The 18842-nt window shown below is 44.5% G+C and overlaps 2 protein-coding genes across 2 annotated transcripts in view; one reads left to right on the forward strand and one right to left on the reverse strand.

Moving 5' to 3' along the window:
- T265_09293 (hypothetical protein) overlaps positions 1-1944 on the forward strand; it is a gene marked incomplete at both ends in the record, with an annotated part of 50805 nt that extends 48861 nt beyond the window's left edge. The window contains one exon of the mRNA XM_009175321.1: positions 931-1944. Coding sequence (XP_009173585.1) covers positions 931-1325 — 395 coding nt within the window. The remainder of the gene's footprint in view (positions 1-930) is intronic.
- Positions 1776-18842, reverse strand: part of T265_09294 (hypothetical protein) — a gene marked incomplete at both ends in the record, with an annotated part of 20913 nt that continues 3846 nt past the window's right edge. The window contains 5 exons of the mRNA XM_009175322.1: positions 1776-1994; positions 4569-4877; positions 6249-6355; positions 11742-12021; positions 15320-15690. Coding sequence (XP_009173586.1) covers positions 1776-1994; positions 4569-4877; positions 6249-6355; positions 11742-12021; positions 15320-15690 — 1286 coding nt within the window. The remainder of the gene's footprint in view (positions 1995-4568; positions 4878-6248; positions 6356-11741; positions 12022-15319; positions 15691-18842) is intronic.

Here is an 18842-nt window from a genome sequence, read left to right on the forward strand (position 1 = left end):
GCCGATGCCGTCATCGGTATGGGTTCGGATTCAGCACACTTTTAGCTGTAGGATGTTCAGATAAGGAGACCTGGGCCTGGAGAGAATCGTTTCAATTTGAAGATATAGATATGCTGCAATATCTTATACATCGCTTTCTCAGAGTTGCTGAATTTACCAACGTTTCAATTCATACCTGAAGCATGCTACGGTTCATAGCCTAGCTAGTTCATACCTGGTTCCTGGCACTCAAAAATATCAAATGTAGCATGCCGGGATAGTATCTAGAAAGACGTTGAGAGTGAAGTTAGAACCTCATAGGGAAGGCTATCAAATTTGTGAGGGGCCGCCGGAGACACCATAAATCCTGGAGGTCTCAAAAGATCATTCACTCCAACACTGGCTTCTTCGCCAATGAGTGTTGTGCCCCTAATTTGTCGCTAACTACCAAAGAAACCTGCGAAAACAGTCTAGCCTTCCGAATGCGACTCACTCTCAACGGTACCGTCTGTAATGAGCCAATCGATCTTCTGAACGGAAATATCTTTAACTTAGCTACTGGTCTGTTCCTAACGAATTGGGCTTAACGGGCTATTGGCTTGGAGTGAATAAGCACCTCAATCCTAGTAGTCTATGGTCGGTTTGGTGCCACAAACCGATGTCCCCCTGTGAATTCGTTAATCCATACGTCACCGTGCCGGATGTTTCGAATAGAACGGACCGGGGTGGATGTTGCCTGAGGGAGACCAGCTTAGTCCAAAGCTTTCACTTCAGCCATACAATATTGCTGCTTTGGATTAATTCGCAGACCTATGGTATAGAATGTATACGGTAGCTTTTTTACTATCCCTACTCCAAAAAAGTTACGGTTAATTATGAATGGAAATAGCTCGTGTATATCAAGTTCTATTGTTCCAATCGATCTGTGACAAACTTTCCCTCACATTCCAGCTGATGGATTCGAACCCTGCTACCTGGCCTTCAGTGAAGGTGAAAAATTCTATACATTGGCACCTTCCGTCTCCGAAGACACAAGAGAATGGATGCGGGTGATTCGTTTCGACAACTACGAGCCCGGTTATGTCCCCACTGCTTTTATGCAACAGCAGCGCTACTCACAGCCAGTCCTACTTCCAACGGGTAATTCCAATTCCAGAGAGGTTAAATCATCCAGCTGCGTTCCAAGCCCTGTTCATACTGTCACTACAGCCTCCGGACAATCCCGGTCCTCTCATTCAGCAGTCAGTTCGCCAACTGCCTTCCATAAACCACCTAGAAACTTGAGAGCACTGGGTGCAATCTACAGTAATCGCTTAGCCGGAAGTGCGAGAGGCACAGACCTCTAGTAAAACCAATATCGCTACACCAGAATGTTCCCGAATCGCCTAAATTTGTTTCACCACAAGCCATCTACCCAAATAGTCTTTCAAGAGTATCTCATTTGGAAGTCTGCTTGTAAATATTTCATTCTTTACTGCTATATATCCCTCGCAAACTTCTCCAAAACTGAGAGAAGACGAGTGCGAGTTTGCTTGTCAATGATGCTTCTTACCGGTTTTTCAATTTAAAATGCGAGGTTAATGTTAAATTTCTTATTGCTAATCGATTTAGTATTTGTGATGCTTGGTCGCAAGCGTTTTTGTACACAACACGCTTTTTGCTAATGAATTTTTTTGTCATAAGAAGAATAACTAAATCCTTCACAGATAGGTACATTATCGTGCACAAAAATAACCACGTTTTTTTCTTCAAAAAAGTGGTGGAGGGCCATCACGTGGAATAGATCCGGGGGGAGTTTAACGACGTCGCACTCTTCTAATTGGAGAAAAAGATGTGTCGTCATCACTCTCAATTTCGCCGCGTTCCAAAGCCTGTTGATTCCGCCTCAACATGGCGTAGAACTGGACAACTTTTGGATTTGCTTGAATAACTTCTGGGCGCCAGTCGAGCAAACGCAGACCGGATAGTGTGCGACAGCGACTTAGTGCCACGTAGGCTTGTCCACATTCGAATACCTGAAATGACAAGCAGCAATGGGTGTGGACGCAACCGGGATTCCGAACTTTGATCAACGTCGCGTTACTCGATGCACTGGGTATTCTTATCTAGTTAACATAACAGTCAGAACGCCATGAGGCCATTCATTTCGTCAACATTCCGAAGAAGTACTTTAAGGAAACAGCTCCAAAAGTTGAAATGTCTACTAGACAGAGGCGGTCCTTCCTTCGTAGAGGGGAAGCAATGAAATCCGTACCGGGCGCTCCCCGCTCTAGGATAAGGGGGTATATTTCGCGCAACAGGCATGTGCCGTTTCTTTTTATGGTGCTCAATTATTCCCAACTGAGTCATCACGAACAAATAAATTCGTGCCGCTGAAATTGAAAACTACACACCACCGGTGTTGCCCTTATTAAATATGGTAAGGAAAAGTCACTAATAATATACTTTGCCACGAAGCGGTGTGAGACCTCGACCAAGCCGATAGCATATGAAAAGTACATAACAGTCCACCATCTATAATGACAATTATTAAGAACTTCAGAGATATTGATTTGTTGTTGCTCCACCTCATATTCCGGGTTTGATAGATTAGTCCCGGACTATTGCGCATAAAAAAGGGCCACTAAGGCATATGCATGCTCATGCCGTTTGCCACTTGAAAGTCTGGAGCAAGACTGGGTCAATGGAACAGGACTTCCAATATGGTCTTTCTTATTGAGGGGTAAATCAGCTACTGGTGGAACCGGGAAGTGTTTCAGCTCCTGGAATTCGCTCCTTTTGTGCACGAGGGAGAAATCCAGTTTCCTAATGGGTTTCTGCTCTGGAGGAAGAGGCATCACAACTGCCATACGCTTATACTATACAGCGATTTCGTCACGTATTTTATTCCGGATTCTTATCCTGATAGCTGAACTAAACCCTACCCCACTCAATATACAGCGAACCACCTAGTTCAACATGTTTTTGGTGCATCCACCTACGATAGTGTACAGTAAGGTTGGACGGGGCAAACAAAGTCCGAAGTGCTGCCGCTTTAAAAGTGGACAGAATTAATGATTGCGCTCCACTAGTTCAAGCCATTTGAAATTTCCTGACTTTTCCAAACTTCGAAACACAGTCCTGATCGAAGACAGTCTCGTCGGGCGTCAGTGGCTCTGATGTGCGATATTTGCAGAGGTAACTTATCCCCAGGAGGAGGCTTCGTCTGTATGGCAGTAGGCTCCATTAGCCGGCACGATGGTCGAAACTCAGATGTGTAAGTCCCCAACCGTATTCTCATTCGGGGAATTTACAGGTGTTATCAACGGCTGTCACTTTATAGAGCTGCATGTTTCAGGTCATCCGGCTACGACACGACGAACACCGTGTTTTGACTAAACCTTCCTCTCAGGACGCAAATCAATATTAGTTTTAGCGAAATACGCTCTTTTGCATATCACCCTGGTTTTCACAGGACACCTGAATCCGAGCTGGGTGTGTTGCACGAAGGTCGCCCCACGTTTCAGTTGATATCGCAGTATATTCTCTTGAAGGAAACTGTTCATGGGGTTGCTGAAAATTTCTGTGGCCGAGCCCTTCTTGGGGCTCATTAGGTCGATGGAGTCTCCGAATTCCTCTTGAATTTACACAGAGTTTACATGAAATGTGGGTTTAACGAGAACATAAGATTGACGGAAACTCGCAGGCTGCGCCTACTTGAGCCCCAAGATGGGTGAAACCGGTACTAAGCTATCGATGGGTTTTCAGCAAACTTGTGAGTAGTTTCCCTCAAGAGAATATTCGTTTTACTGTCTCCCTGTTTGGTGCCGATGTATCAATGAGTCGTGTAGCCTAAAGAGCAGTTAAATGAATTACACAACCGATTTCGCTATCGGTTCAAATTGTGGCAATATCATGCAATAATATTTTCGTGTGGAATAGAAACGCTGATGAACCGAATACTCAACATGCCACAAAATTCGTGGAAAAAGTCAAGGTCACGACTTATCTGACAGATGGAACATTGGCAAGCACGGCGAACTGGGGGTAGAGTGAGAAACGTGGTTAACATAGACTAGCATATCGCTCAAAATTCAAAACCTATCTAAATTTGCTGCGCTGTCAGATAACACCGCTCACTTTTGACAGGGCCAGTTCCGCAGTGTCCAGAGTGATACCCTGGCTCTTGTGGACGGACACTGCCCAGGCGAGGTTCAGAGGCAGCTGCCGTCGGTATGCATCAACGTTGAGTAGTTTCCTCAAGAGAATATTCGTTTTACTGTCTCCCTGTTTGGTGCCGATGTATCAATGAGTCGTGTAGCCTAAAGAGCAGTTAAATGAATTACACAACCGATTTCGCTATCGGTTCAAATTGTGGCAATATCATGCAATAATATTTTCGTGTGGAATAGAAACGCTGATGAACCGAATACTCAACATGCCACAAAATTCGTGGAAAAAGTCAAGGTCACGACTTATCTGACAGATGGAACATTGGCAAGCACGGCGAACTGGGGGTAGAGTGAGAAACGTGGTTAACATAGACTAGCATATCGCTCAAAATTCAAAACCTATCTAAATTTGCTGCGCTGTCAGATAACACCGCTCACTTTTGACAGGGCCAGTTCCGCAGTGTCCAGAGTGATACCCTGGCTCTTGTGGACGGACACTGCCCAGGCGAGGTTCAGAGGCAGCTGCCGTCGGTATGCATCAACGTGTCCAGTACCATCAACCCGAAGGTTCCATCGTTCGTACTGAACTGTGTGCAAAACTGTGTGGTCTTTCTCACTTCCGGAGCCCAGCCTTTTTAGGAAAAATCGAACTTGTGGGGGTTCACCATCTCCACCTAAACGTTCCACTACACCACGCGCTCCATTGACCAGTCCTCGATTTGTGTCCAAATTGCGCAACAACATAACCTACGATTCAAGGGATAGAGATACGTAATATCTGAGAGAACGTAATACAATCCGACTGCAGTTAATGACGTAGTAACCCCAGGAATTCGCCTAAGAACGGACGAAAATGGGAAGCCTGGCCCAAAGAATTCCTCAGTTCAGCATAGTGCTGCTAAAGTCAGATAGTTCGGTGACCTTATCTAGATTAGTCTTTATTCCACCTAGCCTATGAAAATTAGTTCGAAAATGATGAAGTTACATTTTCCAGGTTTAAGTTTGACACACACTTTGGATCTCCTCCAAAATCTGTTGATAGGCTTTGCAGGTGTTTCTTTACAGTTCTACGGTGTGCTAGATAGTTGTCTAAAGAGCGAAAGTGGATGCCAATCTACGGAACACCAGGTACATATGGTGCTTAAATGTGACTGCACCATTCAGTAACCGAAAAGGCTATAAAATCCCTACATGAAATTCTCAATAGGTACTTTATCCATCTTTTTCGACCTGCCGGTAGCCAGAAGCGCAGTTTACTGTCCTGAAATATTCGGTTCCACTCACCGTATCATAAAACTCAACCCAAAGGGTGAAACTATCCAACCGGCGACTCCGTCGCGCGAAACGCAAAAATGTGCACTGTCTGTAGTCCCACAACGGATGATTACTTGCGCCGTTGCTTCACCGAATTTGGCGTGGAAATTTCATCAGACTACCAAACACAACTGCCGTTCCCCTCAACTTTTAGGCACTATACTCCATTTTCTCTATTAACTGAGGAATAGCGTGCTTCCTAAGGGTGGCATGGAAGCCAGGCACGGAAAGGGTGTTACAGCTGAACGATATGCTCGATAACCGTGTAACTAAAGAACCCAAAGGTTTTTCTTTGAGCGGGTAGACCTCGTTTGTGCCGTTGTGCCTCGGTTTCTACAGAGCTATGCGCATCAGATACCTTGTCACTTGGTTTTAATTTACCGTGGAATTCGCACACTATGCTTACTAAACGGTCTCACCTTTGGTTTGACTTCACTCAATTTACAGGTATGAACTGCACGTATGCACTTTTCATTGATTGCAACGGCGGCTCGTGTGTTAGTTTTTGTGCCATGACGATTATTGATGCGATCAATACGGTCACTTCACCCTGATGTACTATTCGAGTTGCCGGTCGCTCAAACATTCGCATGCCAGGTCATGTGTGACTCAATAAATGCTATATTATGAAAAACTTGTTTGATCCGATGAGATGACGCACCCTGAGGGGACTGATCTGTGCATCAGTTCCTGCTCCACTATGCCTCATTGAATTTGCATACGTAAAAAAACGGGAGCTTCCACACCCATCAGCACTGAATGGATGTACCAAGCACATGAATATACAACTTTTAGTGTACCTACCTGGGCACCAACCTTCAAATGCAAAGCTCGAGGAGCAGGGCATATTAGGTCCAAACGCTTGGAACTTGCTGGAGAAGAGTCTTTGGCTCGGAAAACTTTGGCATTTCCTTGAAATGATCAGAGAGAGAGAGGGGATGAGCACAGAAGGTAAGACTCATGAAATCCTGCAGGGCAGACTACAGAGTAAAACAGCGAATGCTACGTTTGTTTTCCTTCATAAATGCGATATCTTAAGATCATGAGGCTGTGGGACTAACAGTGCCCTCAACATGAAGAAGTGTGCGTCAAAGATGCACCGATTAGACATTGACGCTCAAGATTATCAAGTTAGTTTCATACAAATCCCGTCTGGCGTATCGAAATTAAGCAAATGAATAAACTTTGCAGTAGAGTCTCAACGCTAATTTCCCGTTGCATAAGAGTGTAAAACTCCCTATCAGCCCCCCACCTGAAGATTATTAGGCTACCAAACACGGTAATTACTCATTCGGATAGAAAACATTGTTGTATAAACATAATATATTCCGGGCGAGTACGTCATCAATAATGGCCTCATCAAATTAATCGTTATGAACGCGAACTCCGTTGGATTCACCCATGGAATTCCACATCTGGGAATATACTAACTACACCTAAGAATGAGCAAGTTACAATTTCTGACATGACTGAAGCAAGTGGAATCTGGCTGGTCGAAACACACCCCTACGTAAAACAATTACAATCATCTCGGCGCTAATGAAATTTTTCAAGCAGCTCATGTTTAGCGAAGACAGAAAGACTTCTCCCAATCTTTCTCCTTGTTATGGAGACTGCGCGTTCAGCGCCCGGCAAAGCACTATATTCTTTTAATTTTCAACTACTGTCAAAAGGAAGTAGACAAATTCCACCAAAAATATTGGGGTCGGCTGGGCGTGACAACGGAATGCAAATGCTTTGTTACCAATCCAGAACATCGGCGTTTAAAATGACACAAACACCAGGACGTAAGAAGGTAACGTAACACTCCGGAAATGGTAGTTGGTTTCAAATCTACGAGAGTTGATGACACCAAGGTCGGTTTCGTTGGCAGTTGGTGTTTTTTGGCCCCAGGAGTTCAATTCGGCGAAGCCTTTTGTGCGAAAACGGACACTAAAATATGACATCTGGCCTACTGCCCTCGTTAAGACTCCAAGACGTGCCCTTGGGAACATTTTTGGTTCGTAAAACCTAAATCGCACATGTTACTGAGATAAGCGAACACGTGTAAATCCAGTGTCAATTCAAATTAAACAAATCCAAATTCAGAGTTGATCATATACGTGTATGACGTCAGGCCTTCCGCAAACAAAACGACGACTCTTTGTCGTACGATACCAAACCGTGCTGTGATAAAAATTGATTATTAATTGACGAACTTGCCCAACTTATTCGCAAAAAGGCTTGGTGAATCGATGGATTTATTGCTAGGCAACGTTTCACTTTTGACAGCTGCTGTTGCTCTCACAGTGAGTTCGCGTGATATTGTTTTGTACCTAGTATCAGAAACAAGAATTCAAGATGAAAGCACAGTGGAAGAGCTAGCTATCCCACTACTCTCCACTCGCCTCAGGTTGTGCACCTCTGACGATCCAGAGGCCGCTGCGGCAAGTTGTGCAGAGGTTCGTATCGTCCTTCAGTTGACTGGATGCTCGTTAATAGTCCTGTCTGTGCGGTTCGTCTGGCAACGTCTGTAAATGAGTTGGATCAAATATGTATTGACCGCAGGCTGTCGTATGCAGTACTAGCTTCCAAAATAGCCAAAGTCGTTTGGCCACATGGTGTCCTCCAACGGGGTGCCGGCGACGAACTCAAACTCATCACGCGATTCGATAACGGAACGCCGCGCGTTATGGAACATATTGGTGGATTCCGACCACGCGCTCGTCCGGAGTCGTTTCTCCCTTAGTTATTCAGGGCCACGTAAGGTTAAGACAACTCGCTTAGCAACTGTGAGGGTGACGGATTCCGTAGTTATCAGAATCTTTGTCTGAACTGTTTTGCAAGTGCTCCACCGTTGGGTGTGAATTCGTGCTGGAATAAGTTCGCCACGTCTTTACGCAGCGTTTGGAGCTTTGCTTGTAGGTGCCACCAGGTTCGCTGAAGTAGTGAATATCAGAAAGAACAGTGGTGCTACTGGAATCTCTGAAGCACATTTCGGCCGGTCCCGAACATCAGTTGATCCGATACATTACTAGATATCAAGTGAAAGTGAGCGTGCGCACTGACCATGAAGCCTAACGGACCTAGAGGGCCAAGGAAATGAAAGAGGCCCAGAAAGACGGGAATGCCAGAAAGTAGTTCCATTTAATCCATGCGACCGAACCCCGGAAACTAAGTGGGCAAAACTATTAAGGATCAAAATGGTGCGATTCTAATAAAGGAAGCCGCCTTAACCCGACCTGAGCACTAAACAAACATTCTCGTGGCCACCCATTTGGGTCCCACAGCTAAAGTAGAACTCTGGATGAATTTGGAACGCCTCAGAAGTTTACGAATGCATGTGTTCTGAAGCGCCACTGAGCTTCTGGTATGGATGATGTCCCAGCCGCATTGTTCCGAAATCGCGTTGAAGTGCTCAGTCAACGTTTGTTTGATCTGTTTGCCCGCACCTGGGAAAACGAGACTGACCAAGACAACCAGCGGGAGTCAGCGATAACAAAGGGGCGTGGAAATTACAAGAGGCTCAGTTTGACCCGTCGTGACGAGACTCTTGTCTTCATTGGTCCTTCGTCGCCTTAAGATGGCTCGTGAAACACTGACACGAAGGCAGCAAGCTGGATTCCAATAGGTTACGGATTGCGTTGACCAAATCTTCACACTTCATCGGGTGTCAGAACAACGTCATAAATATAAACTACCCATAATTATAGTATTCCTGAAATTCTGATGTTTTCCTCAACATGCTTGCCCATCAAAGAACACCCCGGAAGTTTGTGAATATAGTAGGTTCTTTGTATTCACAAACTTCCGGGCATGTGGGAGTGAACGGAGAGCTCCCCAAAAGCTTCCGTACACCAAGAGATATCCTTCATAGGTGTCCATTCTCCATTCCTATTTAATTTCGTATTGGGCGACAAAATGAGACGTGCGTTGAAGAAACTCCAAAGCTCTGGTGTCCAAATAGCTGCCGACGGAAACCTTATCGATCTATAATATGTAGTCTTCGAAGAGATGGCGCAGGTGTTTTTGGATGAACGGACCAAAGTCATTCCGTCTTTTACTTTGGCATGCGCTTTGCACCCACGAAATGTAAGGTCACGCTTCTGGATATGCAGTCACAGGACACGCCACTTACAACCCAACAGAAGGCAATTGAAGTTGTGGGGCGATGTACGTATCTTGGAAGTTGTATTAGTTCTGATTTTAGTGTGACAGATGAGGCCAATGCACGAATCTCTTGTGTCACCCTTGCTTAGTTACGACACCTATGGCATCAAACTGTCATATACCTGAATTTTAGGGGATATGTAACAGGCAACAATATATGGTTGGGACTTCGTTTTTTCGAGCAGCATCACTAAGACGTCTTCGGGTCTTCATGATTCGTTGTCTCAGAACCGCAACTCGTATAGGTGTCGGCGAATCCGCAAGGAGGCAATTAGAAAGCGAATGTTCGGTTGTGCAACAGAGGGTTCCATCGAAGCTGCGGTTATTAGACCATGTATGTCGAACCACGCATGTCGAACCATCTTTAGCCCAAGAGAGTGCTGTTCTCCGTGCCCGATTCAGAGTGGCGCATGCAGAGAGGTGTCCAACCTTTCACCTTGCAGAGGAGTACGAAGACATCAGGAAGATCAAATTCCTGAAAGTAACCACTAAATGCCCGAAATCAAGTGAGACCCTCAACTCCACTAGATTCTGACCAGAAAGACAACGTCCCCTCAATATGCAGCTCGTGACAGCCAGTTAGAACCCCGCTTTAACTCAATACTTGCAACATTTGATGCTCGTCGCAAGTACGTTACAATCAGAGCAAGCGAAAGTACGATTTGATTGCAGCTCGACAAGGCTTCCGATATTACGATTGTTTCCCGGTGCACCTGGAGGAAGATCGGATCACCGGAACTCAGACCGACAATGAACACTGCCAGAAATGCTTCAGATGGTAAGCTTCAATTACTTGGTGAATTCGATTGTGAGATAGAGATAACAGGTCACCGTGATTGTGGTATTGTCTACTTTGCTGCTTGTGGGCTTAATCTCCTGGGTATGAACTGGATCGATCGCTTGCATCTTTCAACATCGCCTATCAAAAACTTATGTTCATCAACACCGACAAGAGGGAAGCCAATATTCCGGGGTGGAAACCGTGTGCTCGTGAGGAACCGTCGCCCCGGGCACCGAGCTGGAAAAGCAGTCAGATATAACGGAAAGAGACCGCGAAAAGTCTGGATGCTATCAGGTGGAATCGCCTTTTAGGTTGGGGACCGCGTAATATCCACTATGTCCTTCAGACGCTGCAGGTTATGCCTGCTAATCGCTGTCATTGGGGTTCCTGTCGTCAGTTTCTATTCAGGTTGTCTAAAATGAGTGTCTTGAGGGGTATGCATCTCGGAATGATTGTGGTAGACTAGCGCCAAGTCCCTTTCATCCATTACATCCTTTTCTTCACAATAAGCCTTCCAAATAAACCATGGTTGTACGGCAGCTAAGCATCGGTGTTGAACACCGATGTTATGCTGTCTGTGATGCTGATGACTACCGCTTTGTTGAACTAATCCACTGGCCGTCAATGGAGGAATTGTTTATTCTAACTAACCATCGATTTTTAGAGATATCTGATGAGTAACCAAAAGTGGGATTGAAGTATTAACTTCAGATTTGGTAAGCAGATCCGAGAATCCACCTGCTAGGTTCTCATCAAGCAGATATATTAGGGATTAGGTTTCCGGGGAGAAAATAATCCCACAAGTACAGCACTTTGATTCGCCGGTATGATTTTGTTGGTTTATAGACGCTACCATAGCGGAAGCTTAAAGGGCCTGACCACAACCACTTCATCCGTGCATATAGTCGTTGATAGCAATATCAGTGTTGACGCTGAAGCTTCACTGACGTATAGCCCAAAAATCACCCTAGATGAGAAAACCCTTGTCAACCCAAATCGGTGTGCTCAAGACAAGAGTAAGAATAGAGCTATGGAAGTAGTATTCAAACTAGACATTCAACTAAAGTTCCCGACAACTCAAAGCCGTCCAGTTCGTTCGTCTAATGCAAACAGATTTGTTCTGAGGCCAACATCTGAACCATCAAAAGTTTCAAACTGCGGCGCTCGCTAAAAAAGCAGTGTACAACAAAGCTTGGTAGATTACAGCAGTTAGGTGAAACAGAAGCTAGCCTGCTTGCTTCAGCTGTTTTCGCGCACCTACCTGACTCAGAGAGTCGATGATAGAAAGAATATATGAGTGTTCTCTGTCGACAAAACTGAATATTTTTTCGGCCGATGATGTGAAGCATCGACTGTTACAGACATACCTGGCAGAGAGGCAAGCATTTGCATATTCCAAGCTTCTGCATCATTTCGGTGAGTGCACAGTCGAGTTGCGACTAGGCCTCCCTTCCTCACACTGTTCTTATCGTCCGAAGAGGAATGACACCGAGACATTAGCAACTGGCGAGCCCAATCCGGACAGCGTCCTTCCCTGGTAACCGATAGAACTCTAGCTAACTCAGGATCATCCGACTGCCGCCATGAACGAACCAACTCGACGCATGCAAAACGACAAGCTTTCCAACTAGGTGATTCGAAGGCAAACTGCGTTTTACTCTGTGAGAGGGAAGAAAAACACATGAATAACAGATCCATCCAGAGCGCCCTCTAGGGACCGACTACACACGTACTCTTCTCGGGAATGTGTTATCCTAGGGAGTAAAATCAAACTCTGAAAAACCTACAGCACCTCAGTGATAACACAACGTTGCACAGTTTGTGGTTCGAAAGGTTGACCGACATTCTCTGCAGATGGCTGTCACATGACAACTGTAGGACGGCAGGTACCTCTTCATGAATTTGTAGTGTACATCACGCATATTCGAATCGAATACGGTCGGAAGATTATTCACAGCTTTGTTATGGTACCGCCATTACATTATGAGGATTAATTGCTAGTTATTCAAAGTGCAACATTCACTATTGACGGAAGCACTGTTCGCGAAACACCGGCTATTCATTTAGGGTGGACTAGTATAGTCTCTTTAATTGTTCTGAACATCTTCTGACGGCTGCTCATTAACTTGTCGTATTCCAATTCATTTGGCATTTAATCTTAGAGTACTATTCATTGATAATAATACTCCTGCAAGTATTTGGACGCTGAAAGCTTTGACTGATTTGAATCCTTAAGCAACCGTGCTCAGAATGTAGCTGGTGATGAAAGTTGACGTGGGCTTTGGAAAAAATGTGTACCAGAAGACGTAGCTGTAACTCTCAGGAGTAATGCTTCGGTTGTTCTCATAACTGCAAATCAAACAGTGGATTATTATTGGCCGCGCTTTTCAACCAATGAGTCAACCGCGAGTGGAGTAATACAAAGATCAACATGTGTATGACGCTTCACTAGCGACGGCAGCACTAGAACAATTGCCCCCCTTAATTTCCGGAAAACGGGCCACACCATAATAGTCATTCCACCACTTTTGACAGCATCCTATCGTTGCTTCGCCTTTGTCGGGGATCAACCAAAAAACCAAATGACATATACATTTCTGTACAAAACGCCCTTCGCCGAGCAATATTATACGCGCTTGGCTAAAGAATATTTGACCCCACCCCACTCCATGCTGTTATGGACGAACATTTCGAAAAATACTTTTCGGCCTTTGAGACTTCATTGTAAAATCTCATGAAATCCACCTCACTCAGCCCCAGTCATACAACATAATATATTCATTCATACCCAACATTTTCTCCAACCTCAAGGATCCACCGTTCTTAGCATAATAAAACAAACATATGGCCAGTAATGCTCGTTATAATTTCGTCTATCGTAATTTATGATGATCATCACTTTTTTCAATCCATACACCGCTTGATAATTAACAAGAACTTACTTGAATGCATCATGTTAATAAAAGACACACTTGAACAGTGATCCCGAAAGTAACGCTCGTCGTATTCCTGGAGGATTTATTCACGTCACTCCACAAAGTCAATTGTTCCTGGTTCGTGTGAGATTTGTGAGCTAGTGAGGGGATTACCCACTATGACCAATGATGACTATCAAAGTGGCGCACCAACGGCATGCTCTCTGCCACTGAAAATACTGAAGCTTTAAACTGTCCTACGTTTGTATTGGAGGTGTGATTATGAAGGTCGAGTGGCCAGCTGAACTCTGGTCGTGACCAGAGGCGTACAAATTACCTGACTTTAATGAGACAACTATCAGTACGGCGAGGCGGATACACGTACGGAAGGATGTCTGCTTGGATTTGCCCATCCTCTACTATATACCTATTTTAAATCAAATAAATACCACTGAAAAACTTTGACTGCTGATGACAGCCATCGGAATTGATCACGAAAATCCGAGAGAAAAAACTGGCCGCAAAACTATCACTCATATTTTGAGAATTGCCATAAGCGACGCCTTCGTCATTCTGGTGAGAAAAGAACGAATAGTAATAATTTAAAGGACCTACGTCCCCCAGGTTTGCTCTCCTCCTTACTCTAAGGATTTAAGTTTAGTCATCTTCCAATGGATAATTCCACGCACAGCAAGTTCATTCATGAACGCCCAAAAACTAACTCCGCGTTGACCAAAGATATGCTGCTACCTAATGGACTTGATCAAAAATCCCTTCATCGGGTTGACAACTAATTTTTCAATTCAGTCAGTTGAAAAAGCACTATCAGAACTCTTCACAAAACCTGTAGTGTACGGTACAAACGTTCCGCTTCTAACTTCAGTGTCTATCTTAAATATTTACACAACGGTCATCCAAGCAAACAAAACAGTCCATGAACATGTATCTTTTTCAGGTATGTATGATTTCGAAGTAGACAGCACGGAATTTCTTGCGGTTGAAAACGAAAGTTCCGGAATTGTGATATAGGGAAAGTGAACGGCCAAAATCATAAGTCAGGGAACGTGCAATGTCTCATTCATTCACCTCAAAACGACATTGGATTTCAATCATTAACCAATTGCTGTGCACGCCATCACTACGGAATAGATTCTATCCTTTTTTGAGTTTTTTTCATCCAATGAACTCTACTGTAGCGAGGGTTTGTGACCGAATTATTCGTTTCAAGCCAGTATAATAACAAAATCTTAATTTATTGGACTCCCAAATCATGCAATATCCTAGTTTGCATCGGATTTCCCTTCCCAAGAGAACAAACAAAAACCAAAAGGGACGCCTGGTTCGTCAAGTGATTGATTTATCCCTTCAGTAGTGACACCAGAAGGGAAGCACATCACACAAGTCAATCAGAATCATTAGTGGACCATCAAATTAGTCATTTTCTCACAGGTACAACGGATGACAGGCTTGTGACGCGGGTTGCCAAAAACGAACACTTATGTAAGGGTTGGAGTGGGGAAGATGACTGGTTGACTATTGTCAAATCGGTCAAGCCGACGTCTGAGGTTGGCAATAAGACTCAGTGGTGACATGCGTGGATCTTCTTGCAGATCACCGGATGTGAGCAGTTGCGGTATCCACCTAACCTGCTTATTCTCCAACAGCATAAGCCGCAAAAAAGTAGAGTGAGTAGGAAAGTAACTCTGCCAACACTAAATATTTTTGTTATTATCCGAACAATTTGTAGCAACGAGTAAAATCAACATATATGGCATCATTTCCAAAGATGTGTAAGATCCTGTATCTTCCGTTGAGATTTACAGTCAGAGACGGGAATAAATACGTATCACATACGTGTACGACTTCTGAAAACAGTCAGCCCTCGCACAAGACGAGCGTTGCTGAAATTTCACGGTAAAATTTTTATTCTCAAGCCCCCCAATCCACTAATTTGTGACAGACCTATTCATCAACAGGGAACAACATTCAACATTAAGTAAAAAAAGTTTGGTGAAGAATGGCATACTCACCTGCTTGCTCACAGGAGGTAATTGATAGAAGTCACCAAAAACGATAACCTGAAGTCCACCAAATGCCCGCTGCACCACCTCCCTCTTGCTGTCGTTCACTGGACACCGCGTTTCTCGGGCAAGCAGGTCCAGCCTGGTAAACAGCTGAGAACTGAGCATACTGATCTCATCGATAATCAAATGCTGTATTTTTCGCCAGCGTCCGTTGACTGCCGGTAAGGCTGTCAGGCGGGCACGTAATGCAGCCAACCAGGCTTGCGTAGATTCCTCAGAATCCACTATTTCTGAGGACAACAGAGCACCGACGCCGCTGAATGCATGGATGGTAGTACCGCCGATGAGATTGGCTGCCGTACCTGTGCTAGCAGTGACTGCAGTGCAGTCTGGTGGGAGAATACCTCAAGAAAAGAATAAGGAAATGCATTGGACGCCAGTAACAGTGTTGTTACTCCGCAGAAAAAGTATCAACAGCTGTCTCCGGAGTACACTAGTCCAATTTGGTACCGATTGAGGCCTAACGAGGGTGCGCGCTTTTCTTGATTAACCAGGTGTTTCTACCTTTGTAGAAAGACGACGAGAAACAGTACCACCACGATCGCTACTACTAGCAAGTTTCAAAGGTGAAATGTCATGCATGCGAGAACTGGATGAAGACACCGTGCGATTATCGAAAGACTGGTCCCGTTTTAGTACCCTATTATAAAGTTAATCCAAAATGTCCTCCGAATTTTATGAATAGCAAGTACAAACCTAGAGTTCAACGTTAGCTGGCGCAGCAGGGGACATGAAATTAGCCACGAAACCGACCGCCTTTTCTCACCATCGACAGCAATATACGATTGATCGCTACTGATGTAGTACAACCACGAAGAATGAAGTCATAGTTGAGATAGGGTGGAAAGGGGATGATTAAATTTATCGCGAAATATCTATGTATCCATGGAAAACTGACAAGGGTGGGATCTCACACCGTCTAGTGGTATTTAAATACACGCTACTGAGAAGAATACTGGATCAAGAGGCCAGCATTCGCGTCGACTGATCATCCCCTGCGAAAACTCCACCCAACTTGGACCCTCCGTACGACGAAAGATAGGTTCTAACTGGACAGTCTGGCTAACAAGCAACAGGGTGACTGCAATGGGATTGTATTGCGTGTTATGTTCTGTGCGGTTTCCAGTCACGGGCAACGACAAGCACGTAGACCCAGCCAGGAAGGTGCGAGCTCAAATTAACGGTAGCAGTTGTTTTTTCGCATTGTCAATTGACAGCCCGTCTATTACGAGCCTTTCGTCGATACGGGTTCGGAGTGGGACTACACAGCTTTCTTCGGTAGACGATAATTGGGCATACTAAATCGTTCAACCTGTCAAGCTTCAACTGGAGCTCAAACGATTACGAATCACTACCTGACACGCACGTGCGAACTACTTTTATACGGAGATGGCGCAGTTTTGTCTCGAATAATCGAAGACGAGAAAATGTCTTCGTCCTGCTGTTCCTCACCACACTAGCTCGTTGAATGTGCAAAAAAGGAACACTGGTGAAAACAAGTCAGCAGTAACATAGTTACAAGTGCAGAAGACTAGATAATTTTAGATTCTCTGAAGAAACTATTTGATGTGCATACATTCTAGGAACCCAAATGGTGTGGGGATCTCGAAGAATCCAGACAAATGAGATGAATTAGCGGCACACCGCATGTTGCCCTAGCTGCAAGAAGTGGAAGCTTTGTGTTGACACAACGCGGGAGGCCTACGCTCAGAGCGATAACAACTGACTACGGACGAAAATATTACCAAATACATTTTCCTGGAAGGTTTCGCTAAGTAATGGATAGTAATACAGATATTAATACGGATACCGTGAGCTCAAACCGTTCGCTTTTGTGAAGAAAAACTCTTAAAAAGCATCTTATTACTCACTACAAAAACCAGCGATTTGCTTCGCGTCCTTGAAGAGTTCTCACTTTGAAGACACTGGAGTACGCGTGAAACGCGACGCTGGAAAGATCGGCTAAAAACAGGACACATACTTAGTCACTCTCACTGCTCTTACCAAACTAAATGTTTTTGGAACTCAGACCTCTCTGCTACATACCATGGAGACTAGGCATGGACCCCCAGAGTCAATGCAGCACCAAAAGACATCCGCGTAAAAACAGCTGCATATGTTTAGTTATCGATCATTGGTATCAACTTAAGAAAAAACGAAGAAATGACCACAATAACTTGCAAACGAATGGACTAAAAAAGCTAAAAACGATTCAAAAGGATTCTCATACTCAGCATTGTGTTTCGACAATCATCACGAAATTGACCTCAGTACTGGTGAAAAAACTCAACAAAATGAAGTTCACTACACTCAGAGTTGCGGCTAATTTGCACTTCAGGCTTTCATAAAAGAATGTAACGCGATTACATATGGGGAACACATGTGGTGCAATAAAACTTCACTGTGATTATTGTTTTACTTAGACAACTGACAATGCAACATGGGAAGGGATAAGAAAACTACTTACTGATGCCGTCATCACCATCATCAGCTACAAACCTTGTTCAAGGGAAGTGTGGTTACATTTGCGTTGACTACCAACGTCTCACCAAGAGATAACGGAGTGATCTGACACGATGGTTCGGTTTGGATTTTCGTACATTAATTTCTCCAGCAAAGACATCAGGCAAATACGATGTACAGCTTGCAAAGTGGCCCTAAAGGTCAGAACCACGATTCCCGACGGAGTGGAATTAGAGAATGATAGACTTAGAGCTAAGAGACTGCTTTGGAATATGACAGCGGTAGCAAATCCATATTACGAAGGGATGCAGCGGCGTTACTGCCCAACCACCAATCCAAACCCCTTCTAAGAGGACAACCTCAAGTGTTCATAGCTATTCTCGCTAGATAGTCACTGATGGAAGAAAATGAAAGGGCTGTCGGTGGGACCATGTCACTTTTTAATGGAATAGTATCAACTATGAAGGGAATATACGAACCTTTTTCGAAAGTACAGTGATTCTATAGGTTTTTTTTCCCTTCTGACTAAATGCTGATCCCACACTTTCACCAAAATGCTAATTGGGCGCATAAGAACATGGGCATTCGTTCAAAGTATTGCTTTCAAAATAGCCTGTGCTCCGGAATATTATTAGTCCATAAAGTAGACAGAAAGCTCGCGGGTTCTATCATACCACTTCGAACAACATATGCGAACTACTGCACACAGGAAGAAAAAGGGTGATCAGGTGGTTCAGATCAATGCAAGGATATTCAGAGATCACCATTCACATCAGAATCACTGTCAGTTGTAATAACCGCGTACTCGTCGTAACGTGGTTGTAGCTGCCGCAGTTTCGTTCACCGATGATTTGGGGGGGGGGGGTAGGTAGCTGCACATTGCAGGCGGGAGCTGATAAATTGATGCTTAAATCAAGCGCTGTCAGTGGGGGGTTGGAAAAGGAGCTATCCATTAAAGGCAGTAGCTTTGATGCACGAGCGCCATTGAGGGCGCGACTGGGCCATG

Source organism: Opisthorchis viverrini (genome assembly GCF_000715545.1).
Source record: "Opisthorchis viverrini unplaced genomic scaffold opera_v5_267, whole genome shotgun sequence".
Taxonomy (NCBI): domain Eukaryota; kingdom Metazoa; phylum Platyhelminthes; class Trematoda; order Opisthorchiida; family Opisthorchiidae; genus Opisthorchis; species Opisthorchis viverrini.